This window comes from Schistocerca nitens, chromosome 1 (genome assembly GCF_023898315.1).
Source record: "Schistocerca nitens isolate TAMUIC-IGC-003100 chromosome 1, iqSchNite1.1, whole genome shotgun sequence".
NCBI classification, from domain to species: Eukaryota; Metazoa; Arthropoda; class Insecta; order Orthoptera; family Acrididae; genus Schistocerca; species Schistocerca nitens.
Window position 1 is genome coordinate 1,127,337,625 of NC_064614.1, and position 17,842 is coordinate 1,127,355,466.

At 44.6% G+C, this 17,842-nt stretch overlaps 1 protein-coding gene across 2 annotated transcripts in view; it reads right to left on the reverse strand.

Moving 5' to 3' along the window:
- The window catches only part of LOC126199346 (uncharacterized), a 482,736-nt gene extending 473,230 nt beyond the window's left edge, over positions 1-9,506 (reverse strand). For both annotated transcript variants that reach the window (XM_049936208.1, XM_049936216.1), the window contains exon 1: positions 9,256-9,506. In XM_049936208.1, the coding sequence (XP_049792165.1) occupies positions 9,256-9,503 (248 nt within the window). In that variant the 5' untranslated portion in view covers positions 9,504-9,506. The remainder of the gene's footprint in view (positions 1-9,255) is intronic.
- Between the last annotated feature and the right edge of the window lie 8,336 nt (positions 9,507-17,842).

The window sequence follows — 17,842 nt, forward strand, 5'->3', positions numbered from 1 at the left end:
GCGCTTCAGTCTGGAACCGCGTGACTGCTACGGTCGCAGGTTCGAATCCTGCCTCGGGCCTGGAAGTGTGTGATGTTTTTAGGTTAGTTAGGTTTAAGTAGTTCTAAGTTCTAGGGGACTGATGACCTCAGATGTTATGTCCCATAGTGTTCAGAGCCATTTTGATTAATGGAACGTCAGCAGTTGACAAAAGTGTTGCCGAACGTCTGCAAGAAACCAAATCGGATTTCGGTATACATTTCTTTTTCTTTTCTTTTTTTTTAATCCCACAAAAATTAAAGCCAGCTTTTAGAATGGCACGCGGGAACAGCACTTTCTCAGAGTAATGCTTCTGTAATTTCGGAACGTTTGTCTTTCTCTTGCGTATTAACAGTCGGCAAATACGTTGCGCCTTTATTTTGAGCAATAATGACGAACGTGAATACCGCGTTCAGTATGAAATAGTGGTGCAGTCTTTCAACCACAGGCGTCACCAACATAAATTTTTGCGAAACATAATTATTAGGCGAAAAAACTTCAACGCAGGTCCCTCGTCTGCTAGGAAGAATGACCGTAGTACGGATAGCCCGCCGTCATATAACACTGAAGGATGGCAACAGTCAAAGTCATCCATATTTCTCTGCTAATAAGTAAAGATGTTCGCAATAAGTTCAGAAAATACAAGAAAACAGGGATTACGCCTGTAGTTGGGTTGTTTCGTATAGCGTGATCTCATACCGTTTTCTTTCCATGTTCATGGAAGCGACAATAATGAATCAGAATGAATTCCCTCGCTCTGTAAAGCGCATACGCTGTGTTCATGGTGACGAGTTAAAACTGTGAGCAGTGACGGCACTCGAAACCTCATCCCTGCCACTGCGGTGCGTTGCGCTAACAATTGCGTAATCGGAGCACACCTCATGTATCAACTTAAAGCCTCGACTGCTCAGTTTATAGCACAATGTCAAACACAGTCAATAATAAGTCAGTTAACAACTAATATCGCTGTAAGGAAAGTTGCCAAAATCATAGATTCTACGATAGCATATGACAGACTTACTTTCCATCAACACTGAGTTGCACGTGATTTTTTACAGAGTTTCATGTCATGTATCACTCACTGAACGTCCCTCTTATCATTGCTCGATTAACATACAAGGTTATTATAAATAACGGAAGCGATTTCATAAAAGCACTGTAACTACATTAGTTGACATACTGTCACAAAACTTAAGACTCATACGGAAACACAAAAAAAGTTTTGTATTGTTGCAGCCGCACTTCAGATTTCTGCCACGAGGGCGCAGCAGTGTGCAGTTAGGCAAGATGGCAACAGGGGCCGAGAACGTATGTTGCGCTTGAACTGCATTCACTTAAGTCTGCTGAAGAAGAGCAACAGCACTTCAGAACGAAGTTAACAGAGATTGAAAAGCGGCGAACTACATTGGGCGATCGTATGCGCAGTTTAAAGCCTCAGGACGTCTCTGCAAAGGAAAATAAACGGTTAGGCGTGTTGTGAGTGAAGAAATGGTTGACCGCGTGAGGGCGAATTTCGCACATAGCGCACGTAAGTCGACAAACAGAGCAAGCCGGTAGCTGAACATACCACAAGCAACCACTTGGAAGATTTTAAGGGAACGACTGAAGATGGAGCCTTATCGCTTGCAACTGCTGTATAACCTGACCTCCGATATCAAAACCAGACGCTATGTATTGAAAGTCTCTTCGGGTTTGCTGCCGGATCCTAAAATCAACTTGACTCGATATTTCGGCGATCCAACTGTTCGCCATCTTCAGGAAAATGCTGCCTCTGCTCATGAGTCCCGCTGAGAACGGAACTCATCAGCAGAGGCAGCATTTTCCTGAAGATGGTGAACAGTTGGATCGCCGAAATATCGAGTCAAGTTGATTTTAGGATCCGGCAGCAAACCCGAAGAGACTTTCAAGACTTATTACGCCGGGAAAGACTACGTAATCACAGATGCTTTGTATTTTCGGCACAGATGCAGCGATTTATGGAAGTGGGTATGTTTTGTGAGAAACTCGTCATCAGTGAAGAAGCAATATTTTTTTGTGAATGGCAAAGTGAACAGGCACGATGTGCGACTCTGGGGAGAAAAGAATAGCCACGCTGCCGTGCAGCAGATTCGAGATTCACCGAAAGTTAATGTGTTTTGTGCAGTCTCACGGTTTAAAGTCTTTTTTTCCTCTGCGAAAAGACCATTACAGGACACGTGTGTCTGGACGTGCTGGAAAACTGGCTCATGCCACAACTGGAGACCGACAGTGTGGACTTCAGCTATGAACAGAATGGTGCTCCGCCCGATTTCCACCATGATGTTCGTGAACTCTTAAACAGGAAATCGGCTGGCCATTGTGGCCGAGCGGTTCTAGGCGCTTCAGTCTGGAACCGCGTGACCGCTACGGTCGCAGGTTCGAATCCTGCCTCGGGCATGGATGTGTGTGATATCCTTAGGTTAGTTAGGTTTAATTAGTTCTAAGTTCTAGGGGACTGATAACCTCAGATGTTAAGTCCCATAGTGCTCAGAGCCATTTGAAACGTTTTTAAACAGGAAATCGAGAAATCGATGGATGATCGTTGCGTGGTTGAAGATGGACAATTCATGCCACGGCCTCCACGTTCTCGTGACCTAACCCCATGCGGTTTTTTTGTGTGGAGTTATGTGAAAGATTCAGTGTTTACGCTTTCCCTGCCAGAACTGCGAGCTACTATCAGCAGTGCTTTTGAGCATATTGATAGGAACATGCTACACGAACGTGGAAAGAACTTGATTAATGACTTCATGTCAGTAGCGGGGGGCCGGCCGGAGTGGCCGAGCGGTTCTAGGCGCTACAGTCTGGAACCGCGCGACCGCTACGGTCGCAGGTTCGAATCCTGCCTCGGGCATGGATGTGTGTGATGTCCTTAGGTTAGTTAGGTTTAAGTAGTTCTAAGTTCTAGGGGACTGATGACCTCAGATGTTGAGTCCCATAGTGCTCGGAGCCATTTGAACCATTTTGAATCAGTAGCGGGGGACATTTCGCTTACTTGTGATATGTCAAAGCCCTGTAATAATATGTCAAATAATATAGCTACAGCAAATTTGTGAAACCGTTTCTGTCCTTTATAATGGCCCTGTGCCAGCGCGTGGAATGCTCAGTTTCCGATATTATTATCGTCTGGGGACACTGGTTGGTCACTTAAACTGTGTATAAGGAGTGGAGTGATATGAATGGGGCAACACAGAATACTATGCGAGAAGCCAAGTCCGCAGGCAGTTTTTCTGCAAGTCTGGTGCTCTTCTCCGTAATTCGGTGTTGCTGACGCGGTAGCTCAGTGCGTTCGGTCGGGGGCTGGCCCATCCGCTGTAATAAAAATCCTGAGTGAAGTTTCCACGTTAGGCTTTGAGACGATGTCATGCGACGTTAGCACAGAACCGATCTCCACTTAGAAGAAAGACGACCAAGAAACAGAAAGAAAAAGTGGTCAGCGTTTGTGACTACTATACGGAGGACCCAATTTCGATTCCCGGTACTGATAGATATTTTTTCTAGGCTAGAATGGAACGGGTGCACTTACCGTCATGATGCCATTTTAGAAGCTACTTGAGTGAGAAGTAGCGGCTCCAAGTAATTGGAAGTTGATAACGGCCGGGAGAGCGGTCTGATAACCCCGTGCCCTTGCATACCGCATCCGTATTACGCCTTTGCCAGAGGATGACACTATACTGAATGGGCCGACATGGCCAGCAGACGGAGCTTTAGCTTATAATTTTAATTGATACACTCGTTCCGTGGGTGTAACTAGGTGTGTTGTAATTGTGTGCTGCCGCGCGGTTTGAGGCGTCATGTCACGGACTGCGCGGCCCCTCCTGCCGGAGGTTCGAGTCCTCCCTCGGGTACGGGTGTGTGTGTTGTTCTTAGCATAAATTAGTTCAAGTTAGTTTTAAGTAGTGTGTAAGTCTAGGAACCGATGGCCTAAGCGGTTTGGTCCCTTGGAATTCACACACATTTGAACATTTGAATTGTGTACCATAATGCGATATAGCGTTCCCAGACATGAAAGAGTATGCCTTGTTGCTATTTTAGGCTACGGAAAAAGATACATGTAAGTCGAGGTCTGTAGAACTTGCGTCGTGGTTAATACACTAGGGCGTATTCCCGAAGACGGGGATTCGAGTCCCGTGAGTCATCTCCAAATAGATTTTCTACTGTTTTATTGAATCGGTTGGTAGGTCGCTCAAAACGGGACTGTCAGTTCGAACCTCATCGAATACATTTAGTATTCCGATTATAATGACGTCGCTGATGATGGTAAGTTAAAGCCTAACGATAATCATATTGCCTGTTGGCTTTCGTCTCGTCATCTTCGGCCGGCGTTTGTTTAACTCTAGTTGTGACCTTTCGCCAATACGAGTGGCCGGCATTATCGAGGATTCAGCTTCCATTGCTAGTGGTCGAAGAGGGTGAATCTTTGACAATGGCGGCCACTCGTGCTGACGAAACTACACAAATACCGTCAAACAAACTTCGGCGAAAGATCCAGAGACGAAATCCAACAGGAAACAGGTGACCAAGTGGTTACGAAAGCCTCATAAATTTTGTACTAACGATAATCCTATAAACACCAAACTAGAGAACTGTGGAGAAGATTCTGCACTCTCTGATAGAAAGAAGCTGCTTTCATGTCCATGTTTGGAATGTATGGTTCACCTCAGTCATGTCAAATGAACTATAGTGTAATTCACATAGTAACAATACGATGTCCGCAGCTCGTGGTCGTGCGGAAGCGTTCTCGCTTCCCACGCCCGGGTTCCCGGGTTCGATTCCCGGCGGAGTCAGGGATTTTCTCTGCCTCGTGATGACTGGGTGTTGTGTGATGTCCTTAGGTTAGTTAGGTTTAAGTAGTTCTAAGTTCTAGGGGACTGATGACCATAGATGTTAAGTCCCATAGTGCTCAGAGCCATCTGAACCATCTGAACAATACGATGTTAGCTTCGAGGATAGCATTGTTTGTGACGTACTGATTTTTAGTACGTGTTTTGTTTGCTGAGTGTGTTATAAATAAACATTAAAGGACATACTTTTGTCACATATTCAACCTAGCCAAATACTTACTACCCTAGTATGTAACGAAATCTAAAATCCTGTTCAATCTTTGCTTCACTACTCTGTCAATATTATGTTGTTGATAAAAGCATTAAACGTGTGTACACTAGGCCTAAATTGAGAGCGATACTTTAGGATACGCGTAGTCTCTTCTGCGCAAGGTAACGTATTTGAAAGATTGTGAGAAGTAAATAGAAGAGTGTCCAAGAACTGTTGATATAGCCCGAAATTACGTATTATATATAGTAAAATGTGATAAACTGATGACAATATGTAATGCTCTACTTTTATAGTTTGTAAGAAATAAAGTAAAAATTCACAACACCTCTACTGACACGTGACTACTTAACACTCCTAGAGCAGTAGCAAATAAATTTGGCCACAGAGTATACGCCGCACCCTGCCACGGGAAGGAAGAAATTTTAAGATTTGATTTCCAGTCCACTATGAGATCATTACAGAGAACATAAACTTGGGTTGGAGAAGGATGTAGAAGGACATCGGTCGTCTCCCCATCAAAGAAACGATTCCGACATTTGTCAAAAATGGTTCAAATGGCTCTGAGCACTATGGGACTCAACATCTTAGGTCATCAGTCCCCTAGAACTTAGAACTACTTAAACCTAACTAACCTAAGGACATCACACACACCCATGCCCGAGGCAGGATTCGAACCTGCGACCGTAGCAGTCCCGCGGTTCCGGACTGCAGCGCCAGAACCGCACGGCCACCGTGGCCGGCGACGACATTTGTCCTAAGCGATTTAGGGTAACGCTCATATGGGTCGCCAGAAGAGTTTATGACCCATCGTCTTATCAGTGTGCTACCTCGCTTCTTTATGTGCTGTATACGTCACAGTGCAAAGCGGACTACCCGCGTCACAAAAGGAAGTACGAAAGCGTTTCCTAGTGATAGGTGGACGTCACTTTGTGCAGTAACCATCTGTGTACCAAGGGTCAATTTAATTTTTACGCTGTCTGAATGTAGTGACCTATTTTCGAATATGGAGATTGGTGGGGCAGTAGATCAGATACATCCCATAGTTTACAAGCACAGAGCTGTGTACCTAAATACTTGAGACACTGAACGCTCGCTCGTACTTGAAGGGAGCTACCGAGAAATTTGCGCTGTGTTTGAGACACCGGCCTCGTATTTGGGAGGTACGAGTTCAAATCCCCGTCCGCTCGTGCTGAACTGAGATTCCATGATCCCCTAAAACTTTGAGGTGGGATATATGGCAGGAAGATTCTTTCAATAAAGCCCTGATTCCTTCCTTCCACTGAGAACCAAAGTCCTGTCTTTATCGATGGCCTCGATATAGTAAACTGCAATACTTCTGCATTATTCTTTCCATCACTGGGACCTGTTTTAGCATATGTGTGCTATTTTCTGTGGGTAACTGCTTACTGGTTTATTAAAGTACGTGATTAATGTCTTAACCTAGGGGTGGAATCTTCTAGAAACACTGTATGAGTCGATAGTATATTGTGATACTTGAGGCACTACATCTCCTAGATGCGTTCAACATTTTTTCTTCAGAAATGTATACACTTTTTTCCTTGACTGTGCCATTGGTAGGCTATCAGTAAACACTAAGAAACGCACGAAGAACTTCAACGTAATTGTCAAGGAGCGCTGTTTTGGTCATTGTTGCCATTGAGTGGGCGTGCTGATATCGGTTGTAAACGTGAAGACTGATCTTATCGCAGTGATGGAGCGTTTGGGTGATCGCAATTGCGGACTACAGCGAAAATTGGTGAACTCGTAAATCGGTCATGAACGGTAGGTTACCTTACACACGTTCAACACCTCTAGAGCACCGACCTAGATTGCTAAAAGGTTCGTATTTGAAAGGTGCTGATTCAGATGCCCGGTTGCCCACTCGGTTGCAGTTTCTTGTGGCTTACCCCAGTAATACCCCAAGAATGTTGCGAGATCACTCCGAGAAGACCACTGTTGTTTTCATACTACAACAGACGTAATTCGGATGGCAGCATAGTTTATAGCTTATACACTAATAGCACACATTTTCTTTAATTAGCTCACAGTAGCGAATTTTTCACATACAAACTCAATAACGTAATAAAAAAATAAAATCGTTTGTAAATTTTGTAGCATAGCTCGGGTGGAATATACTGCTTTGTAAAATGAAATATAGACTACCCAGAAACCGGCACGTTTAATCCCAAAATTTCGCTTATTCACAAACTGAAGCACTCATGTCTTGACAGCCTCAGTGTATACAATACCGTAGTAAGGACAGGTTGAACAAAATGAAACCGACTGACAGCTGAAATATGTACCCTCTAAGAAGCTGTATACCTAACCTCACAATTTCACGACTTTTTATGTACTCACACAAGCATAATACGTAATGGTTCAGAAGCAACAGTCTTTGTAAATCAAATAGCCTATTGTATTGATCCAAATCACGCAGATTTGGGAAATGAAATGCGCACTTTCCAGAAACCGTCGTGTCTAATTTCATAACTTTGCGTGTACGTACATGCTCACACAAATCTAATACACAAGACTTAAAGAGAAACTGTTTTTAAATCGAATAGCGCAACCTGGATGAACTGGTCCAAAATGGTGTACCAAACTGACACTTAAAATATACGCAGTCTGTGCTACTGAGCGTCACACGTTCACATACTGAATCACAAAAGCCTAGAGAGCATTGCTTGACAAGTAACTTTATTTGTGAATCGAATATCACAGTGTGGATGTGTTGACCAAAAAAACACCGATTTTATAGACGAAATATATACTGACAGGAAGCTCATCGTCTAATGCCATAGTTTCACGAGTTCATGCATATTCACACAGACCTAATATGTGATCCTTCAGGAGCAAGTGTGTTTGTATACTGAATGTATTGATTCAAAATTGACCGTTTTGGGAGACTGAGTACACAAATTCCAGTAAACTGCACGTTTTATACCACAATTTATGGCGTTCATAAATACTCACGCAAACCTAGGCACTAATGCTTAAGAAATAGCTGCGTTTGTAAATCGCATACAGTAGCCTGGATGAATTGATCCAAAATGCACCTGTTTGGGAGATGAAATACATAGTGTACAGGAAGCTCAATGTTTAACGAAATAATTTCGTTTGTTCATACATACTCGCAGAGGCCTAATATGTGATATTTCAGAAGCAGCTCTGAAAATCGAGAAGTATTATTTGGATGTATTGATCCAAATTACATCAGTTTGGGAGTAAACACACAGGTTCACGTTTTATGTCACAATTTCGCGAGGTGGTATGTAGTCACACAAACGTAGAAAGTAACGCCAAGAAACAGTGGTGTTTATTGATCCACTAGAGCAACTTGGATGAATTGATCCAAAATACACCCGTTTGGCAGCTGAAATACACAGTGTACAGGAAGCTCAATGTTTAACGACATAATTTCGCCTGTTCATACATACTCCCACATGCCTAGTATGTGACACTTCAGAAGCAGCTCTGTTTGAAAATCGAGTAGTATAATTTGGATGCATTGATCCAAATTACATCAGTTTGGGAGTAAACGTACAGATTCACATTTTATTTCGCGAGGTGGTATGTACTTCACAAAAACGTAGAAAGTAACGCTCAAGAAACAGTTGCATTTGTAGATCCACTAGAGCAACTTGGATGAATTGATCCAAAATACACCCGTTTGTGAGCTGAAATACACAGTGTACAGGAAGCTCAATGTTTAACGATATAATTTCGCGTGTTCATACATACTTGAACAGGCCTAATATGTGATACTTCAGAAGCAACTCTGTTTGAAAATCGAGTACTATAATTTGGATGTATTGATCCAAATTACATCAGTTTGGGAGTAAACGCACAGATTCACGTATTATGACACAATTTCGCGAGTTGGTATGTACTCACACAAATGTAGAAAGTAACACTCAAGAAACAGTTGCGTTTGTAGATCCACCAGAGCAACTCAGGTGAACTGATCCAAAATACACCCATATGGGTTGCTGAACTCACACCGTCCAGGAAACTCCTCGTTTGATTCCGTGTTTTGGCGTGTCGCATCACAGTGATCACTTCAGTAATAGGTCCCTCGGACTTGCTCGGTTGTAGGATAAGAACAGAGCACTCGGGTACGGCACCTTCTGGAACTCCACTGGCACTGCAGACTCGCGAGGCACTCACCTGGTGCCGTCTTCGTCCGGAGCCCCGACGACGCTGGTCTCCTTGGCGGTGAGGCCGTTGTAGTGGATGCGTCGCTCCTGCTCGCCGTCGACGAGCGCGTCAGTAGCGACGAAGTTCCTGACGAGCGTCGCATTGGCGTCAGCGTCGGCGGAGAGCGCGCCGGCTGGCAGCAGCGCCAGCAGAGGGAGGAACCAGAGGGCGAGCGTCGCTGCGGCGGAGCGTCGCTGGCGGAGCGCGTGTGCGGGCATCGTGAGGCGGCAGCGGCGGAGGCGGAGGCGGGACTGGGCGGCCGCGCGCGCCGCCAGCGCTTATAAGCGGCCGCCGCCCGCTGCCCGCTGCTGCTGCTGCTACCACCTGCCGCTCCGACGCCGCCGCTGCGCCCATTCAGTCGGCCGCCGGACACCGGCCGAGGCGGACGCCGCGGGAGTCGCGTGTTCTCCCACGTCTGCAGGCACACTCCGCGGGCCATTTTGCAGTGCACGGCAGAGGGCACTTTGTGCAATTCCTAGTCGTCACCTTCTAACAACCCTACCACAACAAAGGTCAAAAATTAACTATGATTGTAGTGAAACTTCCTGGCAGATTGTGTGCCGGACAGAGACTCGAACTCGGGACCTTTGCCTTTCGCGGGCAAGTACTCTACCAACAGAGCTACCCAAGCACGACTCACGCCCCGTCCTCACAGCTTTACTTCTGCCAGGACCTCGCCTCCTACCTTCCAAACTTTACAGAAGCTCTCCTGTGAACCATGCAGAACTAGCACTCCTGAAAGAAAGGTTACTGCGGAGACATGGCTTAGCCACAGCCTGGGGGATGTTTCTACAATGAAATTTTCACTCTACAGCGGAGTGCTGTTTGAATAATAATGTCGACAGAAACCGGCAACACAAACTAGGCATAAAAATTGGTACAGCACTGATCAGACAATAGTGTCCCTGTTGCTGTGTGTCGTGGCTTAAGGTACCTACGCGTGTACGTGCACTGTGCGACATTTTTCCGCACCTGGTTTACATGCTAGTTTCTCGCTGTAGTCGCCGCACATCCGTTGTATTGCAGAACGGTACCAGCGCCTTTAAATTTGTCTACCATTTGCCGGCCGCTGTGGCCGAGCGGTTATAGGGGGCTTCAGTCTGGAACCGCGCTGCTGCTAAGGTCGCAGATTCGAATCCTGCCTCGGGCATGGATGTGTGTGATGTCCTGAGGTTGGTTAGGTTTACGTAGTTCTAAGTCTATGAGACTGATGACCTAAGATGTTAAGTCCCATAGTGCTCAGAGCCATTTTTTGTCTACCATTTCTATGAAATACGAAATAGGAAGCAAATTATGGTAATAATAATAAAGTAAAAACTTAACAAGTCTTTCATAGTATACATAAACATAGAAGGTAGCTGATCTGCTACCTGTATCTGCATAATACGCCTTAATCTAAAAGCAGTCCTTGAAAACGGAAAAATTAACACGAAAAACAGAGGCCTTCAACATCAGTTTTCACCCTTCAGCACTGACTGTTCGTAATGCCCAAATGGAGGTATAATATCCGATTACAATATGACTTTTGATTCAAATCAAATGGCTCTGAGCAGTATGGGACTTAACATCTGACGTCATCAGTCCCCTAGAACTTAGAACTACTTAAACCTACCTAACCTAAGGATATCACACACATCCAAGCCCGAGGCAGGATTGGAATCTGCGACCGTAGCGATCACGCGGTTCCAGACTGAAGTACCTAGAACCCCTCGGCCACATCGGCCGGCTACAATACGATTTTTTTGACCAGAGTTTCAAAAAGTTAGAATCAATAGGAGAATGCGGGTGGTTTTTAATATTATTAAACTTATCACTTTTCGAGAAAAGCGGCGAACAGTGGATGGACTATTTATTTAATTTAATATTTTGATTCTATGTATCTTGAAACTGAGAGAGTCAAAATTTTTCAATGTTTGTTAGATTTCTAAATGTATTACAGGAAATAATAGAGACGAAAAACTGAAAATCGATTATTTCAGAAAACGGTTATTTAGAGCGATTACAACGGCCAGGTTGGGCCCGGGTTCGATTTCCGGCTGGGTCAGAAATTTTCTCCGTTCAGGACTGGGTGTTGTGTTGTCCTAATCATCATCATTTCATCCTCATCGACGCGCTAGTCGTCGAAGTGGCGTCAAATCGAAAGACTAGCACCCGGCGAATGGTCAACCCGACGGAAGGCCCTAGTCACACGACATTTACATTTTACGGTCAGGTTAAACTGGTGTGAAAAAAAAAAAAAAACACTATTGTTTCAGTGAGAACTGCCACTCCTAATGCGAATATCTAGTAATGTCGTCACAATATAGAGACATAAAAAACACGCAACTTGCATGAATTACACCGCTACGTGGATTTATTGCAATATCTTATGATAACTGCCGCATGCAGTGCAATCGACAGAAGGGTAGAGAGCTTGATACACAGTTCACAGAACATTTAAGTTAAACCAGTTCAAAATTTGCCCTGTGTTCACATGTAGGTGAACAATGGCTATCACAAATTTGTCCAAGTACTACACAGGGAGCCGGCCGGTGTGGCAGAGCGGTTCTAGGCGCTACAGTCTGGAACCGCGCGACCGCTACGGTCGCAGGTTCGAATCCTGCCTCGGGCATGGATGTTTGTGATGTCCTTAGTTAGGTTTAAGTAGTTCTAGGGGACTGATGACCTGAGATGTTAAGTCCCATAGTGCTCAGAGCTATTTGAACCATTTTTTAAGAATGCGTTTGTCTGGTGGCGACCAGTGCTGTTTTGGAGAGTCAAGAATAAGGAAAAAACTGGGTGAGGCCATTTCAATTTCTTGTGGCGCTGAAGCTTAGGTCATTTTGGTATCGCTTGATGGCGATCGCACTACGGTTAGGAATGAGTCCGTGTGTTTGCGTGTGGAAAATTGAAAGTTGTAGATTGGTCATAGTTGACTGAATAAAGCTGATGATAGGGTATTGTATTACCTTTTCACTCCGTCATGCTGTAAGTTCAAAACTGTCATCCACTCCTGAATTATTAAGCAGTTTTTGCTTTGTTCAAAATCGTTAATTGGGAAGTGGGAACGTCATGTTCCGATGGTGTACCGCGAGGGCGACTTTCGCAACTGTTGCTTTGAGTGCGCAAGTGGGATTGTTAATCAATAACTTGTGTTCATTACGTATGTAATCGGCTAGCAATCTATTTCCTTAGAATAATGTTTCTAGTTCTGAAAATTTCTTATTTATGCCATTATTTTCCGACGTCATTTGTAAATACGTTGTATTTGTATTGAACCTACCAAAATGTTTTTATAGTTATTTTACAATTTTATAACGGAATTTATGTCATGACACTTGTATACATGTAATACTGTGTACCCAGTGGTGGCTCCCACACTTCTCGTTGCAAGTATTATGTGTTTGCTGCCCCTCCCTACACTTTACAATTGTTGACATTTTTTTATTCTGAATAAATAGTGTGTATTAGCCCATCTGTTTACTTGATAAGCGTTATGCAATCATGCACACCTCTTCCCATCTTAATTCTGCTATCGGTTACCATACATGTTTCCTCAAAGAATGCGATGTGTTACCTTCGATCTACTCAGTATTAGAGGCATGTATATTATTGTGAGAACATTGTTTTGGAAACCCTGCATATCAAATAATTTTTTAGACCTAGTGAATGTTGAGTAATTAACTGTTCTTCCTTTGGGAGTACAATATTATTTTTACACAGTTTTTGTTTTGGTCTTATGCTTTCTTTATGTGGCTTCTTTTCTCTTCATTTAATTTCCCATGTTATTTCTTTTTGTATCGAACCCTTCCCATGGTTTCTTAATGTATTTTATATTATGATACTATCGTTCACTGTAAGTCATGAAATACGTGATGTCCTCATTACTGGTTGGTACAATTTACAGCGCACGTTGTTACTTAAAGAATTCTGTGGGTTATCTTCTCATACAAAAAGTCTGGTCTGAATTCCTTGTGTCTAGAAGTAGCTTTGAGCCATTGATGATTTATAATATAAGGCAGTCGTTATACCTGGCACTCCAGCAGTTGATGCAATATTCTATTTGTATTATTTGTGAAATTTTGTACGTACCTCATATACACTCCTGGAAATTGAAATAAGAACACCGTGAATTCATTGTCCCAGGAAGGGGAAACTTTATTGACACATTCCTGGGGTCAGATACATCACATGATCACACTGACAGAACCACAGGCACATAGACACAGGCAACAGAGCATGCACAATGTCGGCACTAGTACAGTGTATATCCACCTTTCGCAGCAATGCAGGCTGCTATTCTCCCATGGAGACGATCGTAGAGATGCTGGATGTAGTCCTGTGGAACGGCTTGCCATGCCATTTCCACCTGGCGCCTCAGTTGGACCAGCGTTCGTGCTGGACGTGCAGACCGCGTGAGACGACGCTTCATCCAGTCCCAAACATGCTCAATGGGGGACAGATCCGGAGATCTTGCTGGCCAGGGTAGTTGACTTACACCTTCTAGAGCACGTTGGGTGGCACGGGATACATGCGGACGTGCATTGTCCTGTTGGAACAGCAAGTTCCCTTGCCGGTCTAGGAATGGTAGAACGATGGGTTCGATGACGGTTTGGATGTACCGTGCACTATTCAGTGTCCCCTCGACGATCACCAGTGGTGTACGGCCAGTGTAGGAGATCGCTCCCCACACCATGATGCCGGGTGTTGGCCCTGTGTGCCTCGGTCGTATGCAGTCCTGATCGTGGCGCTCACCTGCACGGCGCCAAACACGCATACGACCATCATTGGCACCAAGGCAGAAGCGACTCTCATCGCTGAAGACGACACGTCTCCATTCGTCCCTCCATTCACGCCTGTCGCGACACCACTGGAGGCGGGCTGCACGATGTTGGGGCGTGAGCGGAAGACGGCCTAACGGTGTGCGGGACCGTAGCCCAGCTTCATGGAGACGGTTGCGAATGGTCCTCGCCGATACCCCAGGAGCAACAGTGTCCCTAATTTGCTGGGAAGTGGCGGTGCGGTCCCCTACGGCACTGCGTAGGATCCTACGGTCTTGGCGTGCATCCGTGTGTCGCTGCGGTCCGGTCCCAGGTCGACGGGCACGTGCACCTTCCGCCGACCACTGGCGACAACATCGATGTACTGTGGAGACCTCACGCCCCACGTGTTGAGCAATTCGGCGGTACGTCCACCCGGCCTCCCGCATGCCCACTATACGCCCTCGCTCAAAGTCCGTCAACTGCACATACGGTTCACGTCCTCGCTGTCGCGGCATGCTACCAGTGTTAAAGACTGCGATGGAGCTCCGTATGCCACGGCAAACTGGCTGACACTGACGGCGGCGGTGCACAAATGCTGCGCAGCTAGCGCCATTCGACGGCCAACACCGCGGTTCCTGGTGTGTCCGCTGTGCCGTGCGTGTGATCATTGCTTGTACAGCCCTCTCGCAGTGTCCGGAGCAAGTATGGTGGGTCTGACACACCGATGTCAATGTGTTCTTTTTTCCGTTTCCAGGAGTGTATATTTTTGTTAATATGATGTTTAAAATAATGATGTCTGCCCGGTGATATGCCAAGTACTATACATAATATTTTGTCCATTTGTATGCCTTCAATGTATTCCTCGGTCGCTGACTGTATTTATACATGACACCAACAAAGTCTGGCACGCCAGCAATATATGTGACATGCCTGTGATAAGTGGTATCGAAAGTCTTAAAGCCTTTGGATGAATATGAATCTGTGACAACAAATTACCAACTGCTATTAGTTACCATGTGGTTGTAAGAAGTTTGTGCAGTTATGTTTTATCTTAATGTGAGGTGTGTAAAGTGTTGTTTATGCATGGAGATGTATGTAGACAATGTAGTGCCTTTCCTCGTTGGTTTGACTGGTGCTTGACAATGATAAGTAGGCGAAATTAGCTAATTACACGATTAAATAAAAATCGCATTACAGCCTACTACGCACCACGTTAACGTTTATTAAAAATCTATTTCCTTCTGAATTTTTCGGTATATTTATTATTAATGTATAATGTCGCACCACGTTGCACAGTCTCCATCTTCTTGTATGTTATGGGGTTACCCACGACCCACGAATAAAGTGAACATTGGCAATCATATACTGAGCTGCAGTCATAAGATATTGGTAATAAGTAGTTTTTCTTCTCTGACTGCCATGTTGCAGGTGCCGAGAAGCTAGGTCGAAGGATGCTATTTCGCCGATTGCTGTTTGTTAAATATGGTGCGTAATGATCTCGCACATTACTATGGCTAAGGTTTAGGATTATATATATGTTCATGGTTTAATTATACCTTGTATTTAAAGTTAGTGTTTTCAAAACTGAGGAGTCATTCTCAGCGTCACCTCCGGACACTATAAACTGAAAACTAACACTTGGTCAATTTGATTTACTGCCTTTAAGAATCAGCACTCACTGTGCATTCTCCATATAAGCTGAAGAGCCAAAGAAACTTGTACACCTGCCTAACTTCGCGTAGCGCCCCCGCGAGCACGCAGAAGTGCCGCAACACGACGTGGCATGGACTCGACTAATGTCTGAAGTAATGCTGGAGGGAACTGAACCCATGAATCCTGCAGGGGTGCCCATAAATCCGTAAGAGTACGACGGGGTGGAGGTCTGTTCCGAACAGCACGTTGCAAGGCATCTCAGATATGTTCAATAATGTTCATGTCTGGGGAGTTTGGTGGCCAACAGAAGTGTTCAAACTCAGAAGAGTGTTTCCGGAGCCACTATGTAGCAATTATGGACGTGTGGGGTGTCGCATTGTTCTGCTGGAATCGTCCAAGTCCGTCAGAATGCACAACGGACATGAAAGGATGCAAGTGATCAGACAGGATGCTTACGTACGTGTCACCTGTCAGGCTCGTATGTGTACGTATCAGTAGTCCGATACCACTCCAACTGCACACGCCCCACAACTGTGCAGAGCCTCTACCAGCTTGAACAGTCCCCTGCTGACATGAAGGCTCCATGTATTCATGAAGTCGTCTACATATCCGTACACGTCCATCTGCTCGATACAATTTGAAACGACACTTGTCCGATCAGGCAACATACTTCCAGTCATCAACAGTCCAAGTCGTTGTTGACGGGCCCAGACGAAGCGTAAAGTTTTGTGTTGTGCCGTCATCAAGGGTGGTCCCTCGGCTCCGAAAACCGATATCGATGTTTCGTTGAATGGTTCGCACGCTGACTCTTGTTGATGGCCCAGCACTGAAATCTGCAGCAATTTGCGGAAGGGTTGCACTTATGTCACGTTGAACGATTCTCTTCAGTCGTTCTTGCAGGATCTCTTCTTGGCCGCAGTGATGTCAGAGATCTGGTGTTTTACCGGATTCCTGATATTCACGGTACACACGGCAAATGATCGTACGGGTAAATGCCCACTTCATCGTTACCTCGGAGATAATATGTTCCATCGGTCGTGAGCTGACTAAAACAACTCGTTCAAACTCACTTAAATCTTGATAACCTGCCATTGTAGCAGCAGCAAACCGGTCTAACAATTGCGCCAGACACTTGTTGTCTTATATTGGCGTTGCCGACTGCAGCTCCATATTCTGCCTGAACATGTCTCTGTATTTGAATACGCATACTTGTACCAGTTTCTTTGGCAGTTCAGTGTATTGTAAAATGGATGTTTCATGTGTGTTCCATGTCCCCTCCTAAAGCACTGAATTCATTTCAACCGAACTTTGTACCCGTGTTATTGTTTGGAAGGAAGAACTGTTGTGGTAAGAAGCTCCTATCTCCCAAAGAGGAGGGTGTGAATGTCTATATTATATTATAAAATGTATGTATGTGTGTATATTCCACATTTTCTCCTAAACCACGGGATCGATTCCAACCAAACTTGGTGCACATACCACTTACTATCTGGCAAAAAGTACTATGAGGGTAAGAACTACTTACTTCACGAAAAGGTACGGGTGGGTGTGATATAGAAATGTAACTAACTGCACGCTAATACAGAGAATTATTCATCCTGAATTTGCGAATGAGAGCAAGTAGTTACTTGCGACGAAGTTTACATATAGTTTCAAAGCTTAACGAACATTTTTCTCGCCAACACACCCACGAATCGATGCTACTACATTTTCGCTGCCATGATGTTGTAATGTATTACTTCTTCACTACTAACTCTAGCCGCAGCACATCTGCAGACAGTATCCATATATATTGCTGAGAGTACGTGCAATATTTTGTAATTATACGACATATAGTTCAGGAGATATGACGTCGCAAAATGCGTGAAAAACTCGTTTACGAGACTACACTCAGCCAGTGTTTGATAATGAGAGCACTTACGGATTTCCAACCAATTTTGAACATAATTTCAAACATTACTTGTTTAAGGTCAAACATTTAACACAAACTCGTTTGTAACCAGAACTCTGGAAGTTGTTTTGTACAAGAGAGTTTGATTCTTTAAAGAATTTGCTGCTCACTTACTGTGTATAAAGAAGTACTGTGCGGTTAAGAAGTGGTAGGAATGCAAATGGAATGACAGTGAAGGATAATTCAAGAACACCTGGATCAATTTCGACCC